This window comes from Tachypleus tridentatus, chromosome 8, assembly GCF_004210375.1.
Source record: "Tachypleus tridentatus isolate NWPU-2018 chromosome 8, ASM421037v1, whole genome shotgun sequence".
Taxonomy (NCBI): domain Eukaryota; kingdom Metazoa; phylum Arthropoda; class Merostomata; order Xiphosura; family Limulidae; genus Tachypleus; species Tachypleus tridentatus.
Window position 1 is genome coordinate 7,522,959 of NC_134832.1, and position 19,431 is coordinate 7,542,389.

At 32.4% G+C, this 19,431-nt stretch overlaps 1 protein-coding gene across 12 annotated transcripts in view; it reads right to left on the bottom strand.

Annotated features, from left to right (window-relative positions):
* Positions 1-19,431, bottom strand: part of LOC143258477 (sodium channel protein para-like) — a 207,065-nt gene that overhangs the window by 107,781 nt on the left and 79,853 nt on the right. For all 12 annotated transcript variants that reach the window (XM_076517512.1, XM_076517510.1, XM_076517514.1 and 9 more), the window contains 2 exons: positions 10,491-10,694; positions 7,938-8,300 (listed from right to left, as the gene is read on the bottom strand). In XM_076517512.1, the coding sequence (XP_076373627.1) occupies positions 7,938-8,300; positions 10,491-10,694 (567 nt within the window). The remainder of the gene's footprint in view (positions 1-7,937; positions 8,301-10,490; positions 10,695-19,431) is intronic.

Below are 19,431 nucleotides of genomic sequence, written 5' to 3' on the forward strand. Positions count from 1 at the left end.
AGGTGAGAAATTGCTGTGAAATGGATAAGGGAAAAGGATTTATCCACTTTTGTGGCTGCCAGTGCCCTTAGTAGCAAATACCCATCTGGACAAAGAACAACATAAAAACAATGATAAAGATCCTATCCACATGAAGTGTAAATAACTCAGATTGTTAACACCCATAAGCCAGTAGCAATCAAAAATAAACTTTACATGAAAGGTGATATATGATTCAAATATCAAGATAGAAAATGTAATATGACATAAATATCTTAGTTAGGTAATTGTAAAAGCTTTCTGGGATGAAGTAATTAAAATAACTTGAAAAGGCCTGATAGCACTAAGGACTCAGACTTACAACTCTTTTGGGTATCTAAATGTAGCTAATAAATCTCTGCCTTATATATGGTATTCGTAGATTATGCTAAACCCTTGTCAAAAAGTCATGTAAAAAATGTGTATAGTTAGTATATTTAGATGAAGTGCATTCAATTTACCTGTGTGCCATTTTCTTTGATAAAGGTCCCTGGTGGGTCTATGGAGGGCCTGAGACAAATACACGGCAACTTTAGAAGTTAAATTCCAATGCTATGCAAAGGACTGCTTAACTTCCATGCACAAAGCTTGAGCATTGTAATGTCTGCATGATAATGTCTGATCTTGATTGTCTCAGAGATGACCAAAAGTGAAGAAGCAGAGGAAGATACTCTTGAAGATTACAAAGGAGAGGAAACCATAGTTTAGTTGGCCAATCCAGTGCTATCAGCAGCACATGACAAAGGATGGACTGAAACAACAGCCAAAACACTGGGTGACAAATGAACTGAAGAAAAGGTATAGAAATAAAATCCTGTTTAGTCTGACGGTATGCATCTACTGCCAATGACCAAGAATTAAGTAACAGGGACTAAAATATTTATAGCTCTGAGTTCCAATGAGTGACGAATGCATCAATCATCAGTGTCTCAAACTGGAAAATCCTCTGGAAATTCTCACAACGTTGCATTTGATCAGAAGAATTTGGCTGAATCAAGAAATATGATTTGCTGTTAAATTCTTCCCACCCCCAACATGTGGCAGGATAGAGGGTTGATATGATTTGAGTAAGCCCAATAAAGAAGATTCAATGTTCTAAAACAAAGATCTTATGATCAAGTGCCCCCTTTGTCAAGAAATGTAAGATACCTCCATAAAACTGTTGGAATAAATCATGACAATTTTAACTATCAACAATACTGGACCCTTAGAAATTGTGCTTTGTCAAAAAGAAGCTCTAATATACTGATGTGGAAGAAAGATTCATCTTTCATCCATTGACTCTGGAATTCCAGACCACTGATATATGTCCCCAATTAGCATAGCAATATGTCTGTGGACTCACACTGCTAGAAACTGTTGTGTGGCTTTGTACTAAGCAATAAACAAACAAACCACTGATATATACACTCCATCTCTGAAGCAAGGTGCTTGTGAAAAGATGAATCTTGGGATAAGGTAACAATAGAGAAACACCTATGACATTATTGTTCTAACCGAATTTCTGCCCTAGATATAAGATGTTGATCCTGAATAAGGAGATGTGGTGACCTAATAAATCTACATTCATGATCCATCGGTTGAACAGGGATCACTGAAATGATATCCATGCAGATGAAAAACATGTGTAAGAGTCTTGGCAGCTTGTTTCATGACATAGAACCAGATGGGAATTGGCTGAGCCAAACTTAGACATGTGTTGAAATAAACACCCAGATATAATAAGAACAGGTTTCTATGGTCTAATAATAAAGCCTGTTTTGGTGGCTTCTGAAAGGAGAATCTGGATGTGACGTTCTATAAACTAATGAAACAGTGCCAAGAGTAACCATATAACCATATAAAAATGTACACACAGGCCTAAAGAATGGAGGTGATGAAAAAAAGCCACTCTGTTGAACTGAACATATACGGTGCCAATGTTAGTCCAAAAGTAGAACCTGGAACTGCAGTATCTGTCCACTGTGCACAAAATGTAAATAGTGGTAAGACAATTCAATTGTGGTAACATGGAGATAAGTATCAGCAGTGTCAAACTTGGACATCTACAATCTTAGTAAGAAATGCCAAAAGAAGGTGAATGTTGTTGATCCAAATTTGCCCTATGAGAAACTAAACTAGTAAAAAAAGGCACTGGAAAAAGTGAGTCAAATTCTCTTCAAAATGTCCAGAATCATTAGCAAAAGCAGCATCAAAACACCCTGAAATTAGTATATGTCTCCATCTCACTACAAATCAAATAACAGACGTGTAGGGAGGGCTTCAAACAAAAAACAGTAACCTAGCAATTCATGCCACAAATTGCTTGTCTAAATCATTTTTATTTGTTTATTTAATTTCAGAAAAAAACTAAGTGATGTGAAAGTTGCACTAAATATCTCTAATAGACACAGTATAGTGAAACCTATTCCTGAACACTTTCTTGAGAAGGTGATAACATTATGTGATTGAAGTGCTTATATATGGTATCAAGATAGAGAGTGCACTGATGTGTGTGTAAAGGATCACAAGTTAATTATCACTAAGGATAATTGAGTGAAGTATTAAAGATTGAAGAAAGTGAGCACAGCTCCAACTGTACCCAGATTTCATCCCCTGCAAACCTCACTGTTCTCTCAACCAACACCTAACACCAACCAAGAAATCCAAGCCATTTCTTTAAAAAAAAAAACAAAAAAAACTTCAGAGTAAAAATAGACCCAGACAGTACCAATCACTGTTCAGGACAAGTTAACACAGATATCCACATGAAGAATAAAAAAAGCAAATCAAACACTGCTGTCATCAGCTAACAAAGTCTGACCAGTCACCACCATTAACAAATCTTAACAAATCATCTACTTCAACAAACTATACATCATAAAAACTAGTCCCACCTGTAACACCCTCGTCAAACTCAACTAAACCCTCATACAAAGACACCTCCACCGATTCATCCATTCTGCTACACAACCAAACACACAAGCCATAGTTACAATTCTTGCTTATTTTTCATACATCCATCAGTGACCCAAAAGATTTGACCACAATCAGGCCACTTCAGCATGGAATAACTCCCTAAGTAATATCTACAGACTAAGTGATTCTGTGTTTCACTAAATAACAAAGCTTCACCCATCACTCTGCCTCTGTACATCTTTGCATTAACCAGGAATTGGTAATGGATTGGTACCTTAGCAGTGAAAGTGAGTTTTTTCCAAGTACTTCCATTTACCCCAATAAATTCTTAGCACAGGATGTATGGATCTCCTCTGTGCTGGAGGACCACATGGCAAAAATATCCATTTATGAGTGTTTAATGTTCAATTGTATGTATACTATACATCATATTCACTTTAGCTTGTATTTCTACAACCATTATCATATCATTTTCCAATCCTTGAGTAGGGAGGGAGGAAAGCTGTTCAACCTTTAAGTACCCCCCTATGATTAACTATTTATAAACAATTAATTTCAATTAAAACACCTGCCAGGAGTTTCAGCTTCAGAAAAAAATTGAACCAGTGCTCAGATAGGCAAACGAAAAAACCCTGGAAATCAAGCAACAAATGTAAGTCAAGGTAACTATATTTTTGGGGGAAAAAAGGTATAAGAGCAAACAGTAGTAAGTGAAAAAGGCAGAAGACAAGTATGTAAATTATTAAATAGAACTTTACATTTAAAGAAAATAATGCTGATATTTGAACATGATAAATACATGTACATACTATTCTAAAAGGTGTAAATTATTTATGTAGGCCAATACATATGTGTTTTAACATAAAGTATACCTACTACCTACATGCACTCTAATGGTTTCAGTATAAGCATATAATAGTGAAATATAACTATTTTTATGGCTATCATTACTTTAGCTAATGAAGTAATTTCAAAATTAATATTACCAATAGATTTGCTACTAGATATAAGCTCTTTCATAACTTAATAAAATTGACTGATCTAAGTACGTCAATAAAATAAGTATTTATAATATACAAATACCAATGAAAAATAAAACAAATAATGAAATTGCAAATTATAAAAAAGACAAAAATACATTGTCTAACAATATGCATATATATAAGGATCTATACAGTTAAAAACAAATTATTTTCTAACAGAAATAATGGGTATTTGAAACAAGAAGATTTTTGGCTGCTGATCATGAAAATTACATCCAAATTTGCCCATCACGTACTGTTTCATCAAAATCTTCAGTTTTGTCATGTTTTTTCTTATATTTGTGTCCAAAAACGTTCGCTTCTGTAAGAGACCTATGAACATTGTTTTGTGCAGTCTGGGCATGTCCAGGCATGAAATTAGGCTAGATAGGAAGCTGTTCTGTGGAAGTATACAGCCCAGGCATGCCAGAGCCAACTTGACACTGTCTCAGCAGGCTACAAAAGTGGCTTGCATACACAAATGCTGCTCATTGGATTAATATAGATCTTATAGTGTGTACATATTGTTTCAGAATATAGCATTGCCTCAGTAGCACTGTAACAAACAAGTTACAGACATTTTACAGGATGATTGGTGTTGGTCAAAATGTCTCGTCAATGTTATAACAGCCACAATACATTCTGCTATATTTGTGGTGAGTATACGCTTGTTCATCAGAAATGCTCAATGACTGCTCTTGTGAAAAAAGCATATCATCTGTACTTCGGCAGTAAAATTGGTGATCAAGACCAGGAATGGGTGCCTCACATTTGTTGTGTGACATGTGCTGTCTGTCTGAGAGCTTGGCTCAGAGGCACTTAAAAGACAATGCTGTTTGCTGTTCCGATGATATGGCAAGAACAGAAAGACCATGTGATGGGCTGTTACTTCTTTTTGACTAATGTATCTGGCTTCTCTGCTAAAAACAAGTCAATTGAATACCATAATCTGCCTTCGGCAATGAGACCCGTGCCACATGACGAGTCTTCCAATTCCGAAACCACCAGAAGAATGAACCTTAGACGAACTAGATGAAGAAACTGCAATGCAGGGAACTGGCAGTGACATTGATCTGAATTTTAAACCATGCTCCTCAGGCGATCCACATCTCATAACATAGTCAGACCAAAATCTCTGACCAGATCGTTTAATTCTGTCAAAAGCAAAAGCCAAATTGCTGGGTTCAAGACTGCAGGAATGGTGTTTGTTGTCACCAGGTACAAAAATTTCTGTTTTTTGAAGCCACCAAGATGATATAACTAAATTCTTTCCACAAGTTGACAGTCTCTGTTTCTGTGTTGACATCAAAGGATTGTTCTCTGCTTTGGGTTGTGGCATTACCCACAAGAGTGGCGTCTCTTTATTGATTCATCAATGTTAAGCCTCAAAGCTGTTCTGTTACACAATGACAACGTTCACCCTTCAATACCTGTTGGCTATGCAATACACATGAAAGAAACCTATGAGAACATGGAAATGTTGCTGAAGCATATCCAGTACAGTAAGTACAACTGGAATATCTATGGAGATCTGAAAGTCATTGGTCTTTTACTGGAACTGCAGCTCGGCTATACAAAGTACCGTTATTTCATCTGTGAATGGGACAGTTGTGCCAAAGAGTCACATTATTTTAGACAGAGCTGCCCACTTCGTAAAAAGTTAGTTCCAGGACAGAAAAATGTGGCGCATGAACCGCTTGTCAACCCAGCAAAAATTTTTTTTGCCACCTCTTCACATAAAATTGGGACTTATGAAGAATTTTGTGAAAGCAATGAACAAACAAGGCAAAGGTTTTCATTATTTAAGACAGATGTTCCCAAGAATAACTGATGCCAAGATCAAAGAGGGCATGTTATGAGTGACAAGCAGTTCATAGATCTGTCAGTTGGGCCAGAAAAGATTGCTTGGAAAGCCTTCAAAAGACGTTGACAATTTTCTTGGTATTCATAGAGCTCCACATTACATTCAGCTGGTAGACAAACTTCTCAAAGCATACAAAATAATGAAGTGCAACATGCCACTCAAGATTCATCTTCTCCACTCACACTTGGACTTCTTCCCTGCAAATCTCAGTGCTGTCAGTGATGAACATGGTAAAAGGTTTCACCAGGACATTGCTACAATGAAAAAACGATATCAGGACAACTGGAATCCATCAATGCTTGCTGACTACTGTTGGACACTGCAACATGATGCACTGGACATTGAATACAAATGAAAATCAGAGGTAAAACGCTTTTAATTATGTTAAACTTAATAGTGTATTAGAAACATAAATGCAATTAAATACATTATTGCCAGTACAATTAACTATCTATTTATCAGAGTTCCTACATGATGAAGCAAAACCAAAACTATATTTGTGCATACCCACCAGGTACTTGTCACAATCAAAAACTTTTCAGTTTTTCAAATTTTTTCAAAAAAATTGTTGTGCAGTGTAATGGATGTATAACTTTTATTATATTCAAAACAAAAAACCATCAGTTTACATGCTAAACTACAATTCTTACATAGAATATTTCATACTCAAAATTACAGCAAGATACTTTTTATGCAAAATTTTGTCGAATAATTCATGCTAATTGTACAGTTCATACATTAGAAAATACAGTGTGAGTAGACAATACAGAGGTGTAAAATTTTATTGTATTCTGTAATATTTAAATTGTAATACTTTGTTGACATTAAATCTCATTAACTGTTTCATATGTTGAATGTATGATAATTATGTTCTGTAGAGATGATAGATTGACAATTTACACAAATTTCTTCCGAGTTTCTTCTTTTAATATGTACATTAGGCCTTTTAATATTTGCATAAAGGGTGGCCCATCACAAGAATGTTGCATAAAGTAAAACACAACTACTATTATTATCTTTGTTGTAATAAGTTTACTGTGGCTTATCCTCTTAATATTTTGTCATGTTTGTTCAAACTACACATATTTTTAAATTTTACATATTTGTATATTTGCATGTTTTCAAGAGAAATAAAGATAACAAAGAATATATATTATCAGAAGAATCAATCATTATTAATGGTTAGAGTGGAGTACATTAACTGTTCACAAATCTTGAAATTTTAAAAATATTATGCAATATTTATTTTGGTTATTATAAACGTCCTTAAAGACTTTACAAAAAGATATCATAAGTTATACAAAAAAGTATGAACTATTCCATATATTTAGAACAAGTTCCAGCAAAAAAGCATAAACCATGCAATAGCTAATAAAATAAATTATTTGAAAATTAATGATATTGTTCATAATTATTTTTAATTCAACAACAATTATGCTAATCTAGTTATAACACTGCAATTACATCATAAACTACTAATATATAGTTCACATTCAGTTCTGAAAAACATGCATCAAAAATACAGTTTATAAGAAAAAAGACATCAGAAATAGACAAAAAAAATGCAAAATGACTGGAAGTTATCCATGATATAAACAAAAATTAAGAATAATAAAATACTAGTATAAATGAAAAAATTCATTAAAAAGAGATACATAATAGTAAATCTATTTCAAAAATATCAAGATTATCATGGGATATTTTTTGAAACCTTAGCAACTGTCCTCAATATCTGAATAGGTAACAGTGGCAAAGCAGTGAAACATTTCTTAGCATGCAAAAATATTAAACAAAACTTTTAAATAGCAGAAAAGCAGATTGCTCTATTTTATTTTTTGTACTGGGCCATTCATTGAAATCTGCAGTGTTATTTTTAAGAACTGAACAATATATGTTATTAATTTACAGACATACATGACTGATCTTTGAAACTGGAAGGTTTTTTGAAAATATTTTAAACCACTTTGCACGATATCATGCATAAACTAAACTTACATATATATATATTCTAATAATTGATTTAACCTGTGCACTTCCATCAAACAGGTATATTTCACTTGTTTTAAAATGAATTCTGAAGGAAATAGGGCAGGCAGTTAAAGAAATTACAAGTTTTATCAAAAGGACAAAATAACCTCATGAATGTGTCCCTGAAGATTCTTTGAGCGAGATCTCAGTTGGCTCTCCTTTGTGATATTTTTGTTAAACATGTCACCATGGGAAGTGTAGGTCAATCGAGAGGAGTGAGAAGTATGACTTGAAGGTCGTGAATTCAGGTTGGTAAACATGGGGACAATTATGGCACCATTCTCTTCAGACATTGGTGTTACAGCATTGCTATCATCTGCATAAGGAAGATGCTCTTGTGCATCCACATAAGACTGAAGAACCAAAGGCTTTCTGTCTCCATAACGACGACCACCATTACGCCAACTGAACTGACTTCCTCGACTCCCTCTACGCAGATTAAAAGGTGAGCCAGGAAGACTAAGGCTAGCCTGGAAAGTGAAAGGACTTCTAGGTTGAAGATATTAAACATCAAGTTCTTTTAAATATTGTAGCTTATAAAATATTCTTGCATTGATTTTTCATATCATTCATATAATTTTTATATCATCAATTAAGTTATTTTGTAAATTATTTTAAAATCTTTAATGTTAGCACAATCTTCATAATCATAAAATGCTTTTGAAATGTATTAAGAATTATTGGGCCATTTCATTCAAAGTCTACTCAAGAGAGAGAAGTGGCATAACATAGAATCAGAAAAATTGTAAAAGAACAGATTACTTGAATAATAATTATAAGCAAAAACAGAATGACATGAAAAAACTTTCAGTTTTTAATGCAATTTCAGTTTTATAAAAAGCACACAACAATGCAAAATTACTCAAAATACCTTCAATGTCACCAAACAGTGCAACAATTGATTTTTGCTATACAACAATTCACAGGATTATTTTTCAAACACTTAAAACCAAATAACACAAGTTCCATTTACTATTAAATTCTGGTGTTCTTTTAAACCAAATTACTTAACAACAACAGTGAGCAAAGTGCACAAAAATAATACATGTACTTGCAATTTCTTTTCTTCACCAAAATGTGAACTGTTTGTTTTTTCAGCTTCTTCTAAACAGATTAAGTGATAAACCAGGAAGATGAAGTATGAGCCTAATCTATTCTTTGATTTATTATTCCAGTTGCAAAAAACACATTTTGCAAATTCACAGCTCATCTGTGATGTTTGGAAGAGCAAAGCAAATAAAAAAATAGGCCTCATATCATGGTTAAATGTATGAAATTTATTTGGTTTAGATGAATATTTCCTTACTCACCACTAATAACTTAAAGTAACCTAGAATAATTTTAGGTTATTAGTGATGAGTAAAGGATTATATATATATAAACCAAACAAAGATATTCTCATAGAATGGGCACATATTGTATATATGTATGGTCCATTCTTAGCATATCCAAAAAGAATTGCTTCTGAACTTAACCTGTAATGTTTATATTCCTTATTATTTGGAAAGTAAGGACCAAATGTGTTTCATCTTCAAACCATATAGTAGCATTATTCATCATTCTGCTAAATATGCGAGAATAGACATGCTCATTTTGTAAAATTCTGTGATTCAATTTAATTTTTATTTAAAACATTGCTAATGTGCACACATGGTATTTGTTTCACTGAATTCTTGTATTTTGAGAAGATAGTTCTGTTGTTTCTACAATACATTAATAAAGAAATGTTATAGCTTTTCTGTTTATTTTTGTTATTTTCCAATTTTTTAAACATATTTTGGTCGTTCTTATATACACTAGTGTATGAGAAAAAGGAACTAAAGGTAATTCTTAAAGTTTGTCCTTCATCACCTTGTAATGAGGATATTAGAGACACTTGATGACTTTTTAAAAATGTACTATGCAAAACACTATGCAAAATTACAAAAGTTATTTAGTAGTATGTTTTGTTTTCTTCCAGATGAAATGCAAATATTTATGTAATAAAAATCAGCAATTACACAAACCTCAAAGCTACCACTCACATCAATTTAAAAGTTTCTTTTCCCCAAAATCTAAAGATAAATTAATAAAATCAGTTATGAACTACAAATGTATATTTCTTGAAGAAGTTATTAAATATCAGAAAGCCAAAACAAAAATACTAGTGATAAATATTCATTATAATTTGCCTAATTGCAGACAAACAAGTGTGTTCCATATACAAGAATTTGACACAGGTCTTCTACAGGAAATAAAATATTCATAACCTTACATTGAAAATATAAGCATGGATATTTCATGAATAGAACCTCAAAAACTAAATGTTTATTTTTTATAGTTCTAAGTATAAAATTTGTTTTTAATTATTATTTTCTTATTCTCTATTTTAGCTATGATGTATTAAATGTCTTTACATTAACTATTAAAATCAAACTATGCTATGACAGATTTTACCAAAATAAATACAAGTAAAATATGATGCTACATTCTTAATATGATAGTTTTTCAAGAAAAAAATATTTCATTTTACTTAGTAATCATTCTGTAGACAACATTGATTATTTACTACTTTTCAGAACTGCTATTTGCACCTAAGAAAAAAAATTTTAAGTAAATAAGTTTTGCCTCTAAAATTTCAATCCCTTTAATAAAATAGACTGGGTAAGAGAATGATGTACCTTTCTGATCTTGCTACTCATTCGAGGTTTTAATTCATACATATAATCACTGTTTTCACTTTTGATACTTGTTCTCTCTTTTATATCTCTCTCCTCAGTTGGTTTATCTTGGCCAACAAAAAGCTCATAAGACCGGCATGAAAACTCTGACGGACTCTTTACAACATTGTCACGTTTCCTTTCAGCAGCCTCTTCTCGATGAGCCTATTAGCATGAGGTTTTAAACACATGTAATTTTATTGAATAGCACAGTCCTTAACAAAACATGATTAACACAAAACAGGTACTATCAAAATTTATATATTGAATAATAAATTATTTCTTTATGACTAAGAGTTAACAGAAACAACAAACACAGTTAATTAAACCTTTAACTCTACCTTATATTGAAAGTATTTTGTGAAATAAAAATACAGTATATATCCTTCTACAAAAATTTTAATCATACTTAAGAATATATAATCTATACCACAGTGATACCAATGAGGTCTGAAGTGTAAAATTTTAAACACTGTGCAAGGTGAAAAATCTGCATGCATTAAATGCATTCCACTGATGATGTCTAAGATTCTCTTGGCTCTAAATGCTTAAAAATGAAAATTCATTTCTATTCTCAATTCTTTTTTTTTTTCTTTATTGTGAGCACATAGCATAACTTTTTTTATTTGCATTTTCAAATCCCAACTATTCTATTCCAGATCTAGTAGAAAGCTGAGTTGTCTAATTAGATTTGATACTAAGTAAAACTTTTGAATCTTAATTTAATATGATACTTGATCAATACAATTAATTACTAAGTATTTACATAGTAGTTACACTAAGGCAGATACTTAACTGGTTTTCTGAGACAAAAGCAGATGAGAATAGTGAAACTTTCCCCCAGGATGGAATGCCAATCTTTCAAAACTTAATCTCTAGTTACCTGTTGATAACTATTAAACAGCTAGGTAGGTCAAAGTAATTAAGATATCATACTTTTCTCTTAGAATCAACAAAACGTCCCAGGCTTTTCCCAAATCTCAACAAGTCCAAGGCACTAACTGTTAGGTCATGCTGCCCCCTTTGTTTATAAATGTTTGCTTCATGAGTAAAGAAATATCAATGTTAACTTAAGATCCAAAATAAGATCCAAAATTGGTAACAATTTTATGCCCTTAATATGGAATTTTTCAGTAGTCTCACTGATATTCTGAATCTCCAGTTAGTATTGTTTTTATCTGATAATCACAGTTTAATATGAATTATATCAGTGCTCCTGAACTTTTTCAAATTGAATACCAACTAATTCTGATCCCAAAATTCACAGACCTCTTGATATAATAGTAACTTTTTAAAACACTTTTATATTACATCGTAAAACATGCTTTAGTAGAAATATTTTAAAACACTTTTTTTTAACTGTCTTGCAGACCAGCTGAAATGTCACTGTGGATCAGTCACTAAGAACCATTGAATTAGATAATTATGATTTTAGAGAAGTATTACGGCAACTGAAAGTTAAGTATGCTTAAAATTTATTTGTGGATATTTCAGTCAACTTGATTTTATTACTGCACTTTTATATATTAAGACAGAATTTAAACTTGCTACAAACTTCTACAGAGTAATCTTAGCCAAATTACCAACAATATTGCAAATTTGTGATGGATGAAAAGAAATACTGATGCATTCAGAAAATTTTTCCACAAACAAAACTAAAACTGCAATATTTATAGCACAATAAAAATTTACCTTTAAATGAGAAAATCTTATTACATAAGTAAGTTACACTATGGTAATCTTGCAATTTTTCATAAAGCTAAATTTTGATAATCAAGTTTAAGTACAGTTATAATGATTATTAAATAAAATTTAGTTCTAAAATAAAAAAAATGTTTCTTGTCTTTTAAAAATAGTTGTCTTAATTTTGAACTACCTAGAAATGATTAAAAAAGCATTATAATTCAGAATGAGCAATCAGCTTCAGTGACATGAAACACATCAAAATAATCTAAAAATTGAATTCAAACATGGTAGTATTCACACCAAATGCAATTAACTCAGTAGAAAGCATAATTAATTTACATACAAGCTCCTTTATTACAATAAAAAACTACTGAAATTATAATAAAGTACACATTGAAACTATAAATATAAACACTTCATACAGTAGATTTGCAAACATTAGAAATGAACCATAAAACTACAAAGGAAATCTTGTATACAAATTTACATTTCACAACTGATATAACACTTCTATTAGGAACAGATCTAGAACAACAATAATGCACAACTAAACATCAGAAGAAATGTGCTTGTTAAAGACTGACCAAAACTGACTAACAAGTGAAAACTAATTTTATATCTTATATGTACCACACAAACTGATCCAAAGGTGGGTATTGCTTTTGTTATTAATACTGTGTAAAATAAACATTCATTCAGTTATATAACTTGGAAAGTAAATTGTTTCCTTACCTTTACACTCATGAAGTTGTGATAATTTTTTTATAATATTTGAAAACAATATTGACACCAACAATCTTACCAACAAGTTATTTTTAATACCAAATACAAATCTATCATCTACTTGTGTTACTGCTACTCACCATGCCTATCTGTCCGGTGCTTTCTTCACACAATCACTGTAGCTATACGGCAATCACTCAATGGCATCTATAACCCATTTTACCAAAGTTAACCTCTATCAAAGTTCCTTGAATCTTGCATGTTCTGATAATGTGTCCAAAATACTTACATTTTCATTTTTCAATATCTGCTTTGTTTTGGCCATTTCAAATATTTCTTCATTTGTTTTATACTCTATACTTGATACTTTCAATATTCTTTCAAGCATCCACATTTTCAATGCTTCTATTTTGTTCTAGAGTTTTTTAATTAGTCTCCAAGTCTCTGCAGCATACAGAAAAATGGATTGTGTATAACATTTTGTAAGTTTCTATTCTGTCTGTAACCTAATGCTTCTTGCACTTAGCACAATTTTCATACTGACAAAATTTCCTTTTGTAATTTTTGTTTCATGACTTCTGTCTCACATTTAACATATTCAATTATTATTTGCTCCAAGTACACAAACTTGTCCACTTGTTCTAGTATGTGACAATCAACATAGATGTTGACTAAATTTAACTTTAAATATCTCTTCACAATCTCTTTTCACACATGGTAAGAATTTAGATTAACCCTTTCACTACAGGTCACAAGTCAAAGGCTATGTTATCACATTTGTTGACTTACATTTGAAATTTTATTGAACTACTATTTTATGAATTCATGTCAATAAGTTTGGAATCAAATTGTAGATTAAATTCAAACTTTAATGCTATATACAAGTTAATTTCTAAATTTAAAAGTAAATATTAACACATCTAAATATAGATTTTAGTGAGTCAAGTGATATGTTGAATGCAGCACTGTTTAAAATTAGATGTCTGTGATGTCAAAATACTAAGTCTGTAACTTCGTACAAATTAAGAATTCAAATTACTAATATTAAGGAGCTAAAATATAATATAAGAACTACATATCTTTATTTTGCTGAGATACAGCTTATGTACTGAATCAAACACAGTGGCCCAGTTTAACCCTTTCCATTTTTTGAAATGGTTCTTTATATACTCCTACTACAGTATATGATATGTGAATGAACACCTTAGAATATCCCCCAGAGTGGCTTTCACAACCATTTTAATCTTTTAAAAGGCTACCACGTTCTTTTGATCCAACATTTCAATGATCAGCTTTAAATACAAAATACTTGCAATCTTTACTAAAAGTCATATTTTTTTAAATTTAAATACATCCCAGTTACTGAACTTAATAAATTACAATGGAATTCTATAGTATCAGTGGTTATTTATGATTTTTTGGTTATTCAACTATATATATAAAACCTAAAAACATTTTGCTTGATAACCTCCATGTGCAAAATTTTAAAAGGCTTAGCAACCTATGTCTAGCAGCAACAGAGTACAAAGATCATAGTGAGAAGACATAATTGTTTGCTTTACTTCTTGATTTATTGTTCTATATTTTAGGAAACATAAGTTTAATAATTTATTTCTAAATAGTAATAATCTATATATATATACATAATGTATCATAATTGAAATGTGACAATGTTACAAAATACTAGTCCACTAAAACAGAGCCAAGACAGGGAAGATAGGTCAGTTTCATATTAATAGATACGTAACATGAGTGCATATGCACCACATCAATGCAAGTTATGTAATGTTAGCTAGGCATGACTGGAAGGTCAATATAATTAAAAAATAATAAATATATATGTAAATATATAACGTTATGAGACTTAAGCTACTCAGACTAAACAAATGTATTTTTGTGTTATAACATGTGGTCATTCTAGTATAAAAAAGCATAATTTATATTTATCTCCTATTTTTTTTAAAGATGGTCACATGTTTGATCAAGTGATAGACCCCACATAGTTAAAGTAGAGAAAGTAACACAAAATATAAAGTCTTACCAAAAAGTGGTTTAGATCTTGGTTTGAAATGTATTTAGGAGGTTCTAGAGATTATATAAATAATATGAGATTTTTGTGATATACAATAGTTTTTTTAATTAAAACATGAATTCATTTTGCACTCAGACTAGTAACAAAAAAAGACTATTTTCACAATGAAATCCTTATTTAAAATATTTTTTAAAAAAACACACTTTCTTAAAAACAAAATACTTGTAATCTTTACTAAAAGTCAACCAGATTTTCTGAAGATATATATATACACTATTTGAAAAGATATAGTGCCAATACTTAACATGTGCAAATGTGTAAATGAACTCATGTGTGTTATACCAAGCTTAAAGCAAAAGGGTTAATATGTATTTAATTCCCTGAAGTGGACTAAAATATAATTAGGGGTGACCAAAAACCTAATTTTATCTTCACTCTGCTGCATGACTTGAAATTAATCGATGCCTAACTTTAGAGAATTGTAGATTACACAGGTCAACAAATTTTTTCGAAATCTCAGTTGCATAAGATTTTTTTACTCATTCTTATCCTTTGTGACCTGCTAAATTCAAATATGAAAACGGTTCAGCTCTACATGCTCTAGTTTTAATGCAATTTTAAGTTTTTCATTCTAGCCGTTTGTGGTCAAATTAACCGTTTCCTCGCGATGCCTATATTGACAAACCGGCAACTGCTGCGATGCTCTTGTACATCTGACAGCTTCAGTGCTGCATGAGCTATGATAACGTGAGGTTGTCGTTACACTTGTCTCTAGCCTGCAACTTAGTTAAAGGTAAGACAATAGTGGGACACCGGTAGGTCCCATCGCGGGAAGCGTGTTAATTACTTACGTTTATGTTATCAACAGAGATATTAAAATTGTTTAGATTTTGTGGTCAAATTAATTACTTACACGTTTATGTTATTAACAGAGATATTAAAATTGTTTTGATTTTGTTTCAGATCTGATCATGGCTACAAGGAGACGTCAATGTGAGAACAAGCGGACGCTTTCTGTTATATTTGTGGATGCTTCAAAATTAGTCAAAGGCGTAATATAACATCGTTTGTGAGGCGTGCTTATAAAGCGTACTTTGGACTTGCTCTTGGTGACCAAGACAAGAAATGGGCTTCACATATTGTGTGTCATAACTGCGAGGAAATGCTGCGTGACTGGACAAAGAGAAACGTAAGGGTTTACCTTCGAATTCCCATGACCTGGCAAGAACCGATGGACCACACAACTGACTGCTATTTTGTCTGGTCAATACAAAGGGCATTGGCAAGAAAAACAGACACAAAATCTCATATCCTAGTATCCCCTCAGCAATCCGACCTGCTCTGCACTCTGATGAGCTCCCAGTCCCAGTTTTTAAAGGATTTCTTCCATCTGAAGATGTGGGTAGTGACCAAGAGCAAGAGACTGCTGGTGAAACTCAAGAAATACTTTCAGAATCTGGCGATCCTTCTTATGAGACCCCACAGTCATTAACTCCTCAACAGTTTAGCCAGCCAGAGTTGAATGACCTTGTGCGTGATTTGGGTCTCTCCAAAAATGCAGCTGAAGTGTTAGCTTCCAGGATGCAAGAAAAGAATCAGCTGAACCATACAACTAAAGTGTCATACTTCTAAAATCGGGAGCAGGCTTTTGTGCCATTTTTTACAGAAGAGAATATGTTTGTTTATTGTCATAATATCTCAGGTCTTCTCCAGGAATTAGAGATGCCAGTATACCATCCAAATGATTGTTCTAAGCAAAGTTTGAAGTGCGTTCTACTTCATAATGGCAATGTCTATGCAGCTGTTCCAATTGGACACTCTGTGTATTTACGAGAGGAATATAATGACATTAAGACTGTGATTGACCTAGTAAAATACCACGAGCACAACTGGACAATTTGTGTGGACCTCAAAATAGTTAATTTCCTCCTAGGTCAACAAAGAGGATTTACAAAGTACCCTGCTATCTTTGCATGTGGGACAGCCGAGCTCGAGAAAAGCACTGGAACTAGAAGGAGTGGCTCATCACGTTGAGACTCTGAAGGCAGGTATGCCAAATATTGTCAACGATCCAATTGTCAGTCGAGAAAGATCATATTTCCTCCTCTCCATATCAAGCTGGGCTTGATGAAACAGTTTATGAAGGCGTTGAATACTGACGGTGAATGCTTACAACACATATTTTCTGTGCTCCCTGGTTTGTCCTTCGAGAAGATCAAGGCAGGTGTTTTGATGGACCACAGATTCGGTGCACTTGTCGTGATCAAGAATTTGCCAGAAAAATGAGCGACAAGGAAAGGACTGCATGGCTTTCATTTGTGGCGGTGATGGCAAACTTTCGGCAATAAAAAAGCTGACAACTATGAAACCCTTGTAGCGAACATGTTGTCAGCTTTTACTGATCTTGGATGTAACATAAGTGTCAAACTCCATTACCTGTACAGTCATCTTGATAGACTCCCTGAGAACCCAGGAGCTGTAAGTGACGAGCAAGGCAAGCGGTTCCATCAGGACCTCAAGACCATGGAAGAGCGTCACCAAGAGAGATGGGACAAACATATGATGGCAGATTACTGCTGGAGCATTAAGCGAGAATGCCCTGAGACAGTCCACAAACGCAAGAACTACAAGCGGAAATTTATGCCTGAGTAGACTGCAATTGAGCTTTGCCTCCTCATAGTAGCAAGTGTCTTATCTACTAATCAGTTTTATACAAATAAATTGAATTATAACTTGATATAAAATTGAATTTATATAAATAACTTGAATACATTTATACTATCTTGCATTTTCTTTTTTATTACCCAGCTATATTAAAGAGTTTTATAACATATTTTATCACATATTTTTCATGATAGACTACGACGTCAATGTGATGATGACGAAATTTTGAGATTTTCAAATACCTTGATTGCAAAAAAAGTAGAGCACTGAGGAAAAAACTAACTTCAGATCTGAAATCAGGGCAAGAAATTATGTAATACCAAGTGTTTGATATAAATGCAACAAAAACTTTGTTGACCAGTGTTATCATATGGTAGTTTTTCCATTTTTTTAAATCTTTGTATTGGTCTAATCAATGGGATTGCCTCAAGATGTTGTTATTGCTTGAAATTAGCACAAAACTACACAATGGGTATACAAAACCTGGTTTCTAAAGTTGTAAGTCTGCAGATATATCACTCTGCTGCTGGTGGGCAGCATTGTCTCAAATCGTCAGAAGAAGCTGCGAGAATATCCGAAAGTAAAACAAAATGAGGAGAGTTTCTTGATGGCTGTGCTGCTGTTTCTTAAGATGCTGATTGCTGGAACATTGAGAGGTATTTGTGGATGAAACACATGTGTGTTGATACATGTGGCTTATGTTTACATGTGGTGATTTCATTTAGCATGAGCTATCATCATGGGGAGCAGAAGAGAGATACAGACAGAGCATGTTTGTTTCTGTTTGAAATACTTAACATATTTTGTAAGGTTTGAGATTTAAAATTGATTTTGTTATCTTAACTTGTTAATTTAGTTCTGCTTTGTTTGTTTTAAATAGACTAAAATAATCTGAGCTGAACATAATTTTTCTTCTCATTAGAAAAATTTGATAATCTGGATTTTATTTCAAGCATACTATAATGTGGTCCTTTTCAGGGCTGGGATCTATGGATCTGAATCTTGAAAAAAGCTTGCTGTGAGTTAAATGGGAGTACCTTGAAAAAAACTGGCCTTCACTGATAGAGGATCAAATATTCTACCCTAACAGTGTCCAAGACTATAAAGAAGGTCAGGGTATGTATAATTAAACATTCTCATTTAAGGTATATATTATATTTAAAGGTGATAAGTAATGTCTCCTCAGAACTAAAGTTTTTGTCTTCTTTATATTCATGCTCAACCTGTACTCTAAACTTTTCCTACTCACTAAGTCCATTATTCTTTTGTAATGCTTTTTCTGACTTTGCCAGCAGCACTGGTATTGTCATCACATATCAGTGCTAATTCTTATTCCTAGGAGTTCATCTTTCTTTCAAAATATCTGTTCTGCATAAAAACTGAATAACTTTAGTGAAAGCATGCAACCTTGTCTTACATCATGCTTAATTGTGAAGGTAACTGATTGACATTCCACTTGACAAATACTTGCTTTTTCTCCAAGAAAAGATTCTAGATGAATGTCACATCCCTACTGTCTGTGTCATACTTGATTAATACATCTATTATAATTTGATGGTATGCCCTTTTGAAAGCCTTCTCATAACCAATTCCAGGTATTTACCAAAAACAGATCAATATTCAAATATATTAGTTTATTTTTTGGAAAGAAACTATAAATAACTCTGGTAATTCATATATTCCTAAAATAATTACAAGAATATATGTATATATCTCAACTTAGAATGTAATTTTCTTATGTTTTAAATTCAAAATCTCAAACCACAAAACAGTTTAACCTCATACATGAAATAAAAT